This window comes from Gouania willdenowi, chromosome 5 (genome assembly GCF_900634775.1).
Source record: "Gouania willdenowi chromosome 5, fGouWil2.1, whole genome shotgun sequence".
Lineage (NCBI taxonomy): Eukaryota > Metazoa > Chordata > Actinopteri > Blenniiformes > Gobiesocidae > Gouania > Gouania willdenowi.
In genome coordinates this window covers 17,093,691-17,107,759 of record NC_041048.1, presented here as the reverse complement: position 1 = coordinate 17,107,759, position 14,069 = coordinate 17,093,691, and the positions used below count along the sequence as shown (strand labels likewise).

The following is a 14,069-nucleotide window of genomic DNA, read 5'->3' as shown; positions in this document are numbered from 1 at the left end:
AGACGAGACAAAATGCGTTACATTTAATTATATTTTACTCGTGACATCCACTCCTTTTTCAGGGAGGGGGCGAGAGCAGCGTCGTAGCACGTGAAGCCTCCGAGTCTCAGCTCCGGCTGACTGCTCCTTTCGACGATGATACTTGGGCGTGCGCGTTGGTCTCCGGCGGCCTCTCACTCCGGTGACAGCTGCTAGCTTTGTGCCACAAGGCCGGAGCTCACGGACCTCAGCACACCGAGCTGTCGTCTCTGACCACGGCCCTCGACGCCTCCGGGCTACTGAGCACGTCAATCTCCCTTCCAAACAAGGCGTCTGTTCGACCAGAATCGTATTTAACAGCTTCCACATAGCCCGAGTATGTGTATCCGTTATTTCGGACATATTTGAAAAAACTTATTTGGATGCAAAGTGGCCAAAAAATAAAGTACAGACAAAAATTGGATGAAAGTGTCAATAAGAACTTGCAAAAATGGATATTAATTGGCAAAAGGTAGCTAAAGTCTGAAAAAAGTGTCAAAAGGGCCAAATATGAGACAAACAAAGTTGCAAAATGAAATGCGTAAAAAGGGGTTCAAAAGTGTCCTCCTTTTAAAAAAAATTCTGGGGGATTAATAATTAAAATTAAGACATAAAGAGCCACATGTTGAGCATCACTGACTTAATAATGATGTCTACATGGTGCTGCTCATAATATAGTGGGCTGGTCTGGACACAAAATGCCAGGACTGAATTTTTGTCCCAGTCCATCCTTATTTTACGTTAGGATGTCCACGCCCCACATTCACCCATAATACTCATTCTCATTCCTCTCATACATAGTCTAGCAACAGGTGCTGCCATGCAGGCAGACCAGTGATACTGGTCGCTCTTCTGCCGGAAGTTCCTTCCCATTTAAACACCATTGCTGATGCTTATTCATGTGGAATTGTTTTTTTAATGAACAATTTTATATTTTGTGATGAGCGCTATAAGATGACTTGTTGTAATTAGCGCTATATAAATAAAGTTGAATTGAATTGACCCTTGTTTATATTTCCCTATCTTGCATTCACTCACTAACACACCAAAAACAACTCAGCTGCAAAAATATCCATCCATTTATTATTTTTTTATCTCTACTTCAACCGGCTCTTAGGGTTTGTGCGTAGGGTAGGCTACCCCCTGTACAGGACCAGTCCATATGGACAGCCTAAATTTACCATCAATTTGATATCAACCATAGTTAAGCTCTACTAGTACTCAGAATTAGAGTTTATGTACTCCATTTTGTTAGCACTACAAGTAAGCATTGTATGCTAATAGGTGGCCGGGAAAAGCAAATTAAGGCCTTCCTTTGCCTTTTGAAAAAATTCCAACCAATTATTATTCTATGGCAATCTTATTGGAATCCTTTTGTCATTACTAGAACTAGTCAGTACCACTAGCAGTAACACAAAATTGTCTACGAGTGAACGAACTTGCACTAGTGCACGAAAATTTTAACTAAAAAAATCTTTACTACTACTACTCATTCTCACTAGTAATACTATAGTATTAGTGATGCCAAAAGATTCACTAGTAGACCTAATGCAAATGAAGTAGGAGGGATTATAAACAGCACCCTGATTGGTTGTAATATTTTTAAAAGCCAATGGCAATCGTGAATTTGCTTTCCCCGCCCCCATACTAGGATATAATACTTATTTGTAGTACTAGGGACTAGTAAAGTGTACGTGTGCATTAGTAAACCAAAATTGAGTACATGTACTAGTAAAGCCTAACTATGGTTGACGTCGCCAATATAAAATGTATGCTTAAACAGCTTTCGATAGGTCTGTGCACATTCCACCAACAACCAACTATTCACTCCTAAGCAATTTACAGACTCCAATCCACCCGATGCACGTTTTAAAATCGTAAGAAGAAGCCTGACTTCCAGGAGGGAAGAGAAGAACATGCAAACCTCATACAGGAACGCCTCAGCCAAGCTTTACTCCCGGAATCAAACTCAGGGCAAGTAATTTCAATATATAACCAACAACTTTGAGTTTGTTTTATTCAGTTTATTTTGTAGTGACTTTGTACATCAATAAAACATTTCTGTAAATGCTTAATTTTTCCCCCACACACACCCCCATATTTATCTTGTATCTACATTACAAATGCAACGTAACTTTCCATCCATGTTGTCATAGCTACGTCCTTCTAATACTTTAATACTTTGTGAAACAGTGCTGTCAGCCCACGAGCTGCTGCAGCCGTGACGGCAGTTTTTCAAGTGATAAAAGCCGGTTCTCTTGGTCTATGTGATCATGTGAATGTTTTCCATCTCTGTCTAAGAGGATCCCATGAATACCTGCAGATCGAGAAGCCAGGTAATCCTTAACATAGTGGTCCCCAACGTGAACCACACAATCAGCTGGTGCACCACATTTCTGCAGAGCCAGATCAAAAATAGCCGGATTGGGCTTTGCTACGCGTGCTTCCTCTGATGTCATCAAAAAGCTGAAATATGACCGCAGCCCACACGCATGTAAAATAGTGTCCAGCCGATTATCAAAGTTGGATACCACGCCTTGCTTCAAACCGAGAGAGGAACATCTCTCCAGGGCCATCCTTGAGTCGGGGAACACCTAAAACAAAGAAGCGTGAAAGATTTTGAACTCCCATGTTTGGTTTATTCATAAGAAAGAAAGAAGAAGGAAATATTTGTTCTCGAAATGTCTCAGCAGCAGCAAAAATACTTTGTTATTTGAAAGTTGAAATATTACCATTTACCTCCCAGTTTTCAGCATTGCAGAAGTTCTGGTACGCATTGCTGGCCACTGTATTTATCACAGCTGGCTCTTGGACCCTGCAAAGGGAAAGAGTGTCTCGCACCACCGTCATCCACCATTTCTGTCCGTTTAGGCCCTGGGAGACGCCGTAGTTTGGGTATCTGCTGGAATACTGCCGATAAACCTGCCGGAAAGCAGCGTCCACTTCTTCTGGGCTGAGGCTCAAACCCATACGCTGTGCTTCCTTACAGTACTGCTCACCCACAGAACTGCGCACCTTTAGCAGAGTGTCCTTAACGTCCCAGAAGACCCAACGCAGTGGGACACGCATCACACCTGCAACATGCAGCATGAAAGGTACAAGAGAAGTGACACGTGTGATAATGACACCCTAAAAACTATCATTTTTAATGTCAAATATATTTTTTAATAGAACCTTATTTTCTGACATACAAAGGGAAACCAATGCTAAACTGTAAAGAAGTGTAACATGGATTTATTATCAGTTGTAAATAATGATGGAAGCAAAGAAAACAAAATATTCATGTCATGTCAAGTCATTTTTTCCCATCCATCCTATATTGGAAAATACTTTTTTTTCCATTACACTTTGATAATCTGAAGAAATATTTCTGTTGCAACACTGTACTCTGTTTAGCCAACTTTCTTACAGGATTCCTAAGTTACTCAGCACTTTTATGGTTGAGTTCAAACTCTAATACTTTTACAGGCCTAACTACTCATATACTGTCCGCATAAAGCTTTTGATACTTCTCAGATATTTAGAAAATAATTGTATTTCTTCTATTGTGTACACTGACCACAAAGTTAGTGAAATAATGTTTGTTGTTGTTGTTTTCTTCTTCTCTTTCGTGTAACCTTCAAAACAAAGTTGTCAAAGTACTTCATTTTTTTTGTTTACTTACTGTCTGCTATTCTATTGTGTTTCTGCAACGTGTGAATCCCCCCTATCGGGATCAATAAAGGTCTATATTCTATTCTAAAACATGTTTTTGTTCATGGGCCAAATACGGAGCAGGTTGATCTCAAGTGGGCTACAGATTTTGGGTGGGGAAAAAACACCAAAAAGGGCAATTTCAACATTTTTTTATGGTCTAGTTTGTACTTCCACATATAAATGATAATTACAGTATGTAAGGCACAGACAATGTCACAGCAATAAATGACAGATACCCGAAGGATCGCCACAAATTACACACATCTGTGTGAGATTGTTTGTGAGAAATTGCAGGATTAATTAAAAAAGAGAGCTATTTTGACCATTTGTGACTATACAGTCATGTGATATAAGCATGTGAGCCCCTGCAAATATTATGTACAGTTTGATTTAATTTGTGTATTTGGAGGGGCTGATACTGTATATCTAGAACTGAATTATTGAGTAATTTACACAGTGATTAATGGCTTCTTTGTAAAAAAAATTTTCTCCTGCGGGCCAAATTGGATGCTCCAGTCTAAAGGGCCGGATTTGGCCCCCAGGCCTCAAGTTTAAAATATTTGTTTTTAAAGCCATTTACTCCCTTCCTTTAAACATTTCATGTACACTAATGATTTATTCCCTTTGTCACTTAGATTGAATGATTTTTGTTTAATGTTGACATTGCCCTACTTGTGTTAAACATATTAATTTAATGAAATAAACAAAAAGGAGTGCTGGGCATATCAACACTTTAATTACTTGATGGTTTACTCATACTTTTTGTTACTCCCTGAAGAAAAAAAGTTTAAAGTTAAAAATTACATGTAAACATGCTTATCTACCAAGGTGGCTGATCAATAACTATGATAGTATACTTTGGACCCCGAAAAGAAGAGCTTTTCGAGTACATTTGTGAGGCAGTGCCAAACAATTAGTATAGAAAATGTTCCTATGCTAGTGTTTATGATTAAATCTTCTTTTTAAAAATGTTTTTGACTTATTATGGTTAAAGTTAATGCATATTTTTGTCCAAGCACCCAACTAAATGTAGTGTTATTTGCATTTTTATTGCAGTCCTTCTTATGAAATGATAAAATTTGACAATATTTAAAAAAAATATTCAAAATCATTTTTTTTTTTTAACAATACAATAATCTTAACCACATCAAACAATGCTCTTATACTGATGATTTAAATATTTCATCGTTTCCAACCATTAAATAAATACATAAATACATGTACTATATAATTAGTGCATTTCCGGTAACAATATGACGTCAGATGTTAAGTCAACTCAATGTCGCCTCGATTACAACTTCTGGATCTAATCTGTGCACGTAGAGTGTCTGTGTACACGGTTACCTTCAGTCACTAACAAACCATTGATCTACCATATTTATCTACAGCTTCTCGTGAACTGGCGAGGCACAAATCATACATATGTGTTCATTACCAGCGTTCGCTTGACGTTTCCACGACCGTAAACCAGGTTGTTGTCTCCGGTTGTCTCCGTCTGACTAATGCTGCCACCTGCTGGCGGTTGTAATTATAGCAGCTCTCCCCTGTTTACTATTTACCCCACAAACTTATACCGAAAAAATAAAAATAAAAATCAGACAAAAATAAATAAATCAGAATTAATCATTTTGAAAACCTTTTGTATAGTCTCATTTTAATTAAGTATCTTTAACACCCTGTCAGTGTCTCATACATCCAGACCAGCAGGCGGCAGTCAAGGCCTGCTCTACACTATTTGCGCATGCGTGAGAGCTCATGCTTTATTTTCCTCGCTGTCTTTTCTGTAGAAAACGGTCAAAGTAGCGCATTTTTAAAGCAACATCACTGACTAACCTGGTGTTTCTGGCACCATGGCATCTCCTGCGGTCCGAATCTTCCAGAAATTAGAAGGACTTTTCTGCGTGTACAAGCCTGCTGGTGTTCACTGGAAGATCATAAGAGACACGGTGGAGACCAGTCTACTCAAAGGCAAGGACACAAGCTAACAGATCTGTGTCAGAATATTTATGCTCTTTAAACCATAAAGACACACACACACACACACACAAAAAAAAACTAAACTGACCTGTTAAACGTGTTCCAAAGCTTCCCGTTTGTAAGAAATACTTCAGCTACGTCACGAGCTTAAACATAAAAACTAAATTAAAACGTGTTAACCAGATTTCCATCTGTAGTCTGTTAACATACTACAAACATGGGGGGGGCATTTGAACTAAAACTTAAACATAAAAACCTAAGTTCTGTCATGAATGAACCCATCTTAATGCACAACAATGACAACTGTGCCAGTTAGGGATGTAACGATTCACTCAACTCCCAATACGATTCGATTCACGATACTGGGTTCACGATACGATTCTCTCACGATTTTTTCATTTACAAAATGGGACTGTAGACACATTTTTTTTTGGGGAAAAAAACTAGAAAATACTGTATTATTTTCCTTATATTTTTCATTGTCAAAAGAATTCCTTGATAAACTATTCAAAACAATGCAATTTAACTAAAAATAAATCTTGAATTAAATAAATAAAGGAATAATACAAATGAAAATGAAGCCTATTAATTTAAATTCTGGTTCTATAATAAACAATGCAAAACTGCATAATAGTTCTTTTTCTTTTAAAAGTGCAACTGAAAATGTATTTTGTGCCTTAACAATTGGACTTTAAAAAAAAAAAAAAAAAAACCGTCATTGCACTGATTTACGACATATTTGTTTGGACCAGCAGAGGGCGCTGGTAACACAGTGGTCGGTTGGCATGCAGATATCTTGTAGTGAAGAAGATAAGCTATGCTAGCAGACAGAGCTAATAGAAAAACGTGACTTTTACAGATATTCAAGTAATATTACAGATATTCTTTCGGTGCTAAAGGGGTAATTAATCATTTATTAACATATTTAAGAGTAGAAGGCGGCCAGAAAGAAAGTATTAGCAGACTCCGCCCGCCGCCAACGCTTCCGGATAGCGCCCTCTGCTGATTAAAAAAGTACTGCGATTCAATTGTCAGAAAATTGATATCAACCGTGATACCTATGAATCGATTTTTAACTGCCTTACGATTAATCGTTACATCTCTAGTGCCAGTGTATGTGTGATGTGATGCATGGATCCAGAATTAGCCTCAAATTCTTACGGCCTGCTAACTCATCTTTGGCCGTGGCTATTCATACGGTAACGTATGGCTAGCCTTTACGTCTATTCATACGGAGCGCCCCTCATTGGCCAGTTAAGGTGACGTGATAGGTACACCACGTGACTTAAAGTTCTGTCAGTTTTATTTTTGTTTATTTGTATATTTCTGTTGTTTTTGCTTTTCTTAGGAAGTTTCGGTTTTTCCCCTTAGAATGCCCAAAGTCTCACCAAAATTTGCACACACCTCAGGCCTGCTGAACAATTAGATATTTTGGTGCATTGAAAAAAATGCGCGCATGGCTCGCGTTATAGACTCCAAAAATACGATGGAACCACACGACCGGCAGGTTTACCCAATTCATACAAAATTCGCCACATGCATTCTCGACCCCTAGATGAACAAAAAGTTACCGATGGCCACGCCCAAAACCAAACAGGAAGTCAGCCATCTTGAGTCAAAGGTCTTAAAATGGCGAAACACATCTGCGTGAACTAGTCTGAGGGGCTTCATCCGATTCCATTCAAACTCAACCAGGGGTTTTTCGACTGGCGCCATTTTGCACACCATAATGGAAAAACCGCTCTAACTCTCATAGAGCCTCATAATTTGATACACATAATGACTCTCCAGCCCTTAACAAGAATCAATGTGAAAATTACCCATTATGCTTTGCGTTCTCAGATGATCAACGCCATAATAGAAAACTGCAATAACTCTCATATACAAAGTTCAAGTAGTCTCATATTTGATACACATGGGTTACCGACCACGGCCACTCCTTCGGACCCTACGACGCTACTCGCGGCTTTAATTATTTTTTTGCTACCCCGCTAACCCTTTTATTTTAGCCCTAACTCAGGAAATACCCTAAAATTAAAATTTTTTTTGTATATGTGTGTTTTAAAGGTGGAATTTGCAGCGTTAAAATGAAAAAAATATTTATGACAAAAGCAGGACCCGAACACGCTGCAGCGGAAGGAAGAATTTTTGAGTCGGGCCCCTTAGAACACTCGACTATCCTGACACGATGCAAACACAGACACATTACACTTATGTAGAATAGGTCTGGCAACGTACCCATAGTCCCAGGGTCTATTGATATCGACACTTCCTATAACAATGTGGTCATTGTGAACCAACTTGTCTTCAGAACAAGATGTAAGGCAAGGTGTATTTAAAACACTTTTTTAGATTATAATTTTAGTGGTATTATTAACCCAACAAGTTTTCGTTAAAACAATCTCGTCCATTGTGTCCATGACAATGTGATCAGTGTTTTTAAGAAAAAAATAGGCCGCTTTTTTTTTTTGAATGAGAGCCTGTTTTGATGCTTCGCCGTTTATAAATAATAACCAATTATGCCCTGATTTCTCTATTCAGGCTTGAACGATTGTGCTCCCAAAGCTGTGCCTCATCACATACGCTTCTTGGTTGATGGCAGCACTGATCCTGAAGCACCCAAAGGACTCACTGTGTCTGCTGCCTCAGTGCCCGCCCTTTCCCAGCACCCTCTGGGTAAGCACGTGACGTGACCAGTACCACATCATTGTATGGATTTGTTTGCGCCTGAGGGCGAGATGTACTAAAGGTTCTCAGGAATCATCACAGACGATTTGTCTCAGACCAGTAAATATAAATAGGCTTTAAGCTTAAAACGTTTGTTTTACCACAAAAAAAAAAAACAAATGAAGTTGAGAGTTGGACAAGAATCAATCAAAAACACTACTTCACACTAAGTCTGTACAGTTAATAAAAATGTGTTTATGATTTTGATTATTACACTCAACGATTACAAAATCACATAATCGAGAAAAAACAATTATTTAAATAAATATATAACTTTTTCTTTTTTCTTTTCAATTATACATTTTTTTTTATTTTTTAACTAAAACAAACATCCACAATTTAGGATATCTACAAAGAATAAAGCTTGGCACACACACGAAAAAACATTGAGTTGTTTAAAGCAAGCTCCTAAGCCCCGCCCCTCTCAAAGCTAAAGCTAGTCTGCAGGCCAACACGAGGAACGTTGTTGCTAGTGGCCTTGAAACATTTCTACAGTGTTTGATACTACACTGAACATACTTGAATTCATAATTTGCAGTTCAATTAAAAAAATGTTATTTAAATGCTACAGTTCTGTGGTAATTTATAGGTGTCTGTAGCAGTGCATTTGTTTACAAAAGGGAACATACTTGAATAACATATATATATATATATATATATATATATATATATATATATATATATATTAATAAGAAATAACAAATGAAAACATATATATTTTAATTAATACTTTGCAACTTTTTATTTATTTGTATTCAAATATTGCTGTGTGCAAAAGGGAAATTTGTATTTATATTTAAAGAATACACGTTACATTGTTGTTGTTTTTTTTACAATAAATAAATAACTTTTTGGTTGCCAAATAATTGTGATTTCAATTCTAACTAAAATAATAGTGATTATTATTTTGCCTATAATCGAGCAGCCCTACTTCATACCCAGATACATTTGTTTTTAGCAGAAAGAGTTTAGCTACTTTTTAAAGGTTCTGATCAAATCCAATTTTCTTCCTTTTATTTTAAAAAGTATTCCATGACTCTTGATTGAATGATGTATATACTTTATTTCAACTGTCCCTTTGTCGCCAGTTCAGCAAAGTCTGAGTAATCAAATTTCACGCTGCAGCAAATCGATCATTTTTGCTGTGTTGCAGTGACGGGGCCTGAATTTCTGAATCTTAAAGTTGGAGTAGGACATCGTCTGGATACCTTTTCTTCGGGGGTTTTAGGTATGTTTTGAATGGATCTCTGTGAAGCCTACAGTGGTGTTTAATTTCTCTAAAGGTATACATTCTCTAACTTCAGTTCTTGCTGTTGGGAAAGGAAACAAGATCCTTAGTGAGTTCTATAAAACCCGAGTCACAAGGGTAAGATATCAAGTTTCTAGATATATCTTTATATTCAGGAGAAGATCACCAGGCTGATGATGTGTTTCTAGGACTATACACTGGAAGGAGAATTTGGGACTGCAACAGATAATTTTTCTGTCAGTGGTCGAGCTGTGGAGAGATCTACTTACGGTATGAAACCTTTAAGATCCAACAATCAAAGCCATCTTTTAGTTTCCCCAACTATCCACCTGTATCTTAACGCTGCAGCAACATGACGTCATTAATTTAATCTTTTGTTTGTGTGCCTTTGTCTTGTTCCTAGATCACATCACGCTAGATAAACTGGAAAAGGTGCTGGCGATGCTGCAGGGAGCCAATCAAAAAGCTTTGCTAGCGTATGCCACCTTCATTCATTATTTATTATATATTTGTAAAATCATATAAAGTTTTTTTTTTAGCTTCAGTTTGTTTACTGAACAAAAATATAAACGCACACACCAAAAATGCTGAGTTAAATGATTTATGCTGAAATATGCTCACAACTAGTTTTTTATTGGTGTACTGAATAATTAGTTTTGCTCAATTATGGTGCTGAGTATGGTGAATAAAACCATAATCGACCACTCCCTACGAGATTACTCACTCATTGGTTATTCCAACCCTGAGTTGCATAAAGCTTAGTGGCACGTTCACACCAAACGCGTTGAAAGCATCAAAAGCGTCAGGTGTACACTCACAATATATGGTGGACTCGCCTCTAGGAGCGTCGAGAGGTCCCGTTACGCGTCCCGCACCTCCTGTGCGGCGCGTTTTGAGTTTTCAAAAATCAGCCGATGCTAGAGTTGGGATTGTTGAACTTTTGGGGCATATCGCGACCAATCAGGACCTTTCCCCAAACATTACGAATTCAGAATGAAAAAAAACCAGAGCAGATGGACAGGTGCTCTTCTGGTGGAATAGAGCGCCTGTAGTTGGCGTCCTGGTAGAAGATGTGAGCACCGATGTTGGTCAGCAGGTTGTCAAACTGGGCCCGGGAGAGACGGAAGTGGTGCTGAAAGCAACCCTCGTCCGAGCGCAGCTCTGGTGAATCCAGAAACGGTGCCGAGGCACCCTTCGACAACGTTGTCTGGCTTTATTTATCAAATAAAACCAAGACACACTCGATAATACAGAGCCGATGAACGGGAGTTGGAGGCGACGTGTTCAGCAAGGAACTCCAAACTTTATTCTTCATTCACCCACACTTCTCTATAGCCCTCTGACATCACAGTGCACACACAGTCACACATCCAACATCCAACCGGAAACACCGCCTGCTCAACACAATGTTCCCCACCACTTCACAGTCACTGGGTGAATTATGAACGTAACTGATCGCCACATTATCATCCATTGTATGAACACCACCGGCAACAGAGAAGCCCCTCCCCAAAACGCGCTCAACACGCTCTCGTGTCCAGAGCGTCTTCGATGCTGGTGACAAGCGTCTGATTCAATGAGCACAAGCGTCCAACTTCGGCGACTGACCCCTGGTGGGTTTAGGCTGTGATAACTCATGAATTGTGCAAAATAAATTGTTTTTGTTTCTTAAATAAGGCAAAAATGAAATAAGTGTTCTGTTAAAATATTTCTCAGTTGATAAAAAATATTACTGTGTGCGATTATATTTTTGTTCTGTGTATTTTTTGTTTGGTGAGACAATCATTGGTCAGAATGCAGTAAATAGTGCTAAAAGTGTTATTTTTTCCACTGCTTGTAAACCCAGATATTCCAGCGTGGACATGCGCTCACAGGAAGCCTATGAGATGGCTGTGAAAGGTTTGCTGGGTCCAGAAGGGAAGTCGGCTCCTATATTGACGGGTTTACGGTGCATCCACTTCCAGCCTCCACACTTCACTTTAGGTGAGACTGGAGCACACACACATCCAGAGTTAATAAAAAGTCGTACTTGCTTTGATGGCAGTGTCTGATGCTTTCACAGAGGTGCAGTGCATCAATGAAACTCAGAAATATTTGTGCAAAGTCGTGCATGAGATTGGACTTGAACTTCGCAGCACAGCGATGTGCAGAGGAGTCCGACGCACCAGAGACGGTCCGTTCACGGTCAAAGACGCCCTGACGCATCACCAGTGGACTGCTGCTGACATCCAACAAGCCATCCAACTGTACAAGCCCAGCAAGAAGACAAAGGGTCCCCCCAAGAACCAAGCACCATCACAGATATCTGAAGGAAACGTAACGGACACGTCACAAAGAGAAACTAAACTCTCAGAAACAGCTCTTATTGAACAGACCTGCAGCTGATGCAGTGAGATACAGATACTGATTTTCTAAAAACATATTATTAAAATCTTGTATTTGAGTGTATACAGTAGTATTACCATTTGTGTTAAATATTTATATGCAAATGTGGTGCATAAATATTTCAATAAAATAAAGATCCACTAGTTTGTGTTGAAATCCGCCTTTGCTTGAAATACTTTTTTAAAAAAACGCTATAGAACATAATGATGGAATGAATGAGTGATAACACACATTTTAAAGAATCTAATTTAGTAAATCAGTGGAAAGAAACAGTATTTTGTGCCTCCTGAGTAGGGGTGAGTATTGGCAAGGATATTGCAATGCGATACTAGGGTCACAATACGATATTGTGATATTTTACGCAGGTAATATCAAAATTAAATGTAGAAATGAAAAATCAAGTTGCTGTATATGTTCATCAGAAGATATTGATCACTCAAGAGGACAAATTGAGTCAAAACTATTTGCTTCAAAACATCCTAAACGGCGCCATCTACTGGAGTGGAGGTGCGGAAGTGGCACAATTTTCAAGGTTTTTATGTAGGAACAGGAGCTGGTCAACATGCCCAGTAGTTAGGCTGAGAAGTGACAATATCTTCAGCAGTAGAAAACACACGTCCACGAAAATGTGTAAAAGACAATGAGAAAAATATTGATTAAATATCAGAAAAAAACTAAAAAATACAATTTAAGAAAAAAAAAACATGTAAAATCGGCTTTAAAAAATCGCGATACATGGTGAAACTGATTTTTTTTCTCACACCACTACTCCTGAGTAGATATATCTCTGTAGTTTGTATCATTTCCGGTCATCCAATGCCTGGTGTGGGACCAAGACTGACTCTTGTATTATCAGTTCATGTTCTAATCGAGGTCATTTCTATCACCATAATTCCACTGCTATAGATAAGGGTCACAATGTATCCCAGTTGATCGTCTCTGAATAGTTTCTAAGAAGCATAACAACAAAGCTGCTCCTACTTTACTTATATCTGATGATGGTATTGCAGCCAGAACATATTCCATATACTTTAACTAAATTCAGAGTAGATGTTATCCATTTTCACGCCATTTGCAAATATTATTATTCTGATTGGTCAGAGATGAGGAATTTATTGATTGATTTCTTTATTTCAAACATGTAAAATGATTTAAAAAAAAAAAAAACAGTTTAGAAAACAAAAAAAAAAAAATGATGAATTACAACAGCAGAAATGAACCATTGATATGATCCACCAACAATTAAACCTCTCAACTTACATGTGTCTTACCCCTTTAATCAATACCCATTTTGCTTTTCTAAGTACAATTAATAATACAAATAATTGTCCACATATCATTAAACAAACAATCTACATATTCACAAATAGTCCACAGCTAATCATCAATAGAGACAAAAACCACTGGTGATTAGTGATCAGATTCATTCCTGTACCTTGTGAAAATCATGTCTTTATACCTGTTTTTAAACTGAATTATAATTGAGTTTTCCTTTTATTTATATCAGAACAAACCTTATGATTTTGTGTATGGATGCTGCCTCTGCATTATTGTGATATTTCTATAGTTATAGCTGATAATTACAAAGAGAAATGCAGGTAATCAAGTCAGAATGATAATATAGTTGGATTCTGAGAAATACAACAGCCTCAAATTAATCTGTTTCTCAATAGTTAAAAAAAAATAAATAAAAAAAAAAATGTAATAATACATTAGGATTTTTTTGGCTCTAGTGGCCTTTATATGACAGTTGCTTGACAGGAAGGGGGTGAGAGAGAGCAGGGAATGACACGCAGGAAAGGGTCCCAGGCCGGGAATCGAGCCTGGACCCGCTGCAGGTGAGGAGCTACAGCCTCCGAACATGGGGCGGGCGCTCAACCCACTGAGCTACACACCGCCCCATAATACATTTTTAAAGACATAAAAAAAAACATTTGATTGTTTTACAAAAGCATACATTAAATCACAAAAAGAGTCACTCCAAATAACCTAAAATACATGTTTTGGGGATGCCAGA

General features: G+C 38.0%; 2 protein-coding genes across 3 annotated transcripts; one reads left to right on the top strand and one right to left on the bottom strand.

Moving 5' to 3' along the window:
- Window positions 1-2,071: 2,071 nt before the first annotated feature.
- hdhd3 (haloacid dehalogenase-like hydrolase domain containing 3) lies at window positions 2,072-5,682 on the bottom strand. Of its 2 annotated transcripts, none has more exons than XM_028446763.1 (3): window positions 5,548-5,682; window positions 2,758-3,092; window positions 2,072-2,612 (listed from the first exon to the last, which is right to left on the bottom strand). In XM_028446763.1, exons 1-3 carry the CDS (start codon window positions 5,564-5,566, stop codon window positions 2,217-2,219), a joined length of 750 nt encoding a protein of 249 aa, XP_028302564.1. In that variant the 5' UTR covers window positions 5,567-5,682; the 3' UTR covers window positions 2,072-2,216. The 2 variants fall into 2 exon arrangements, with proteins under 2 accessions (XP_028302564.1, XP_028302566.1); XM_028446765.1 differs by lacking the exon at window positions 5,548-5,682 and adding an exon at window positions 5,150-5,226 and having other exon boundaries at window positions 2,077-2,612.
- trub2 (TruB pseudouridine (psi) synthase family member 2) lies at window positions 5,433-12,061 on the top strand. Its single transcript, XM_028446762.1, has 8 exons — window positions 5,433-5,682; window positions 8,233-8,367; window positions 9,572-9,646; window positions 9,723-9,784; window positions 9,856-9,937; window positions 10,071-10,143; window positions 11,514-11,650; window positions 11,730-12,061. The coding sequence occupies exons 1-8, from the start codon at window positions 5,565-5,567 to the stop codon at window positions 12,050-12,052; spliced, it is 1,005 nt and encodes a 334-aa protein (XP_028302563.1). The 5' UTR covers window positions 5,433-5,564; the 3' UTR covers window positions 12,053-12,061.
- Window positions 12,062-14,069: the final 2,008 nt, after the last annotated feature.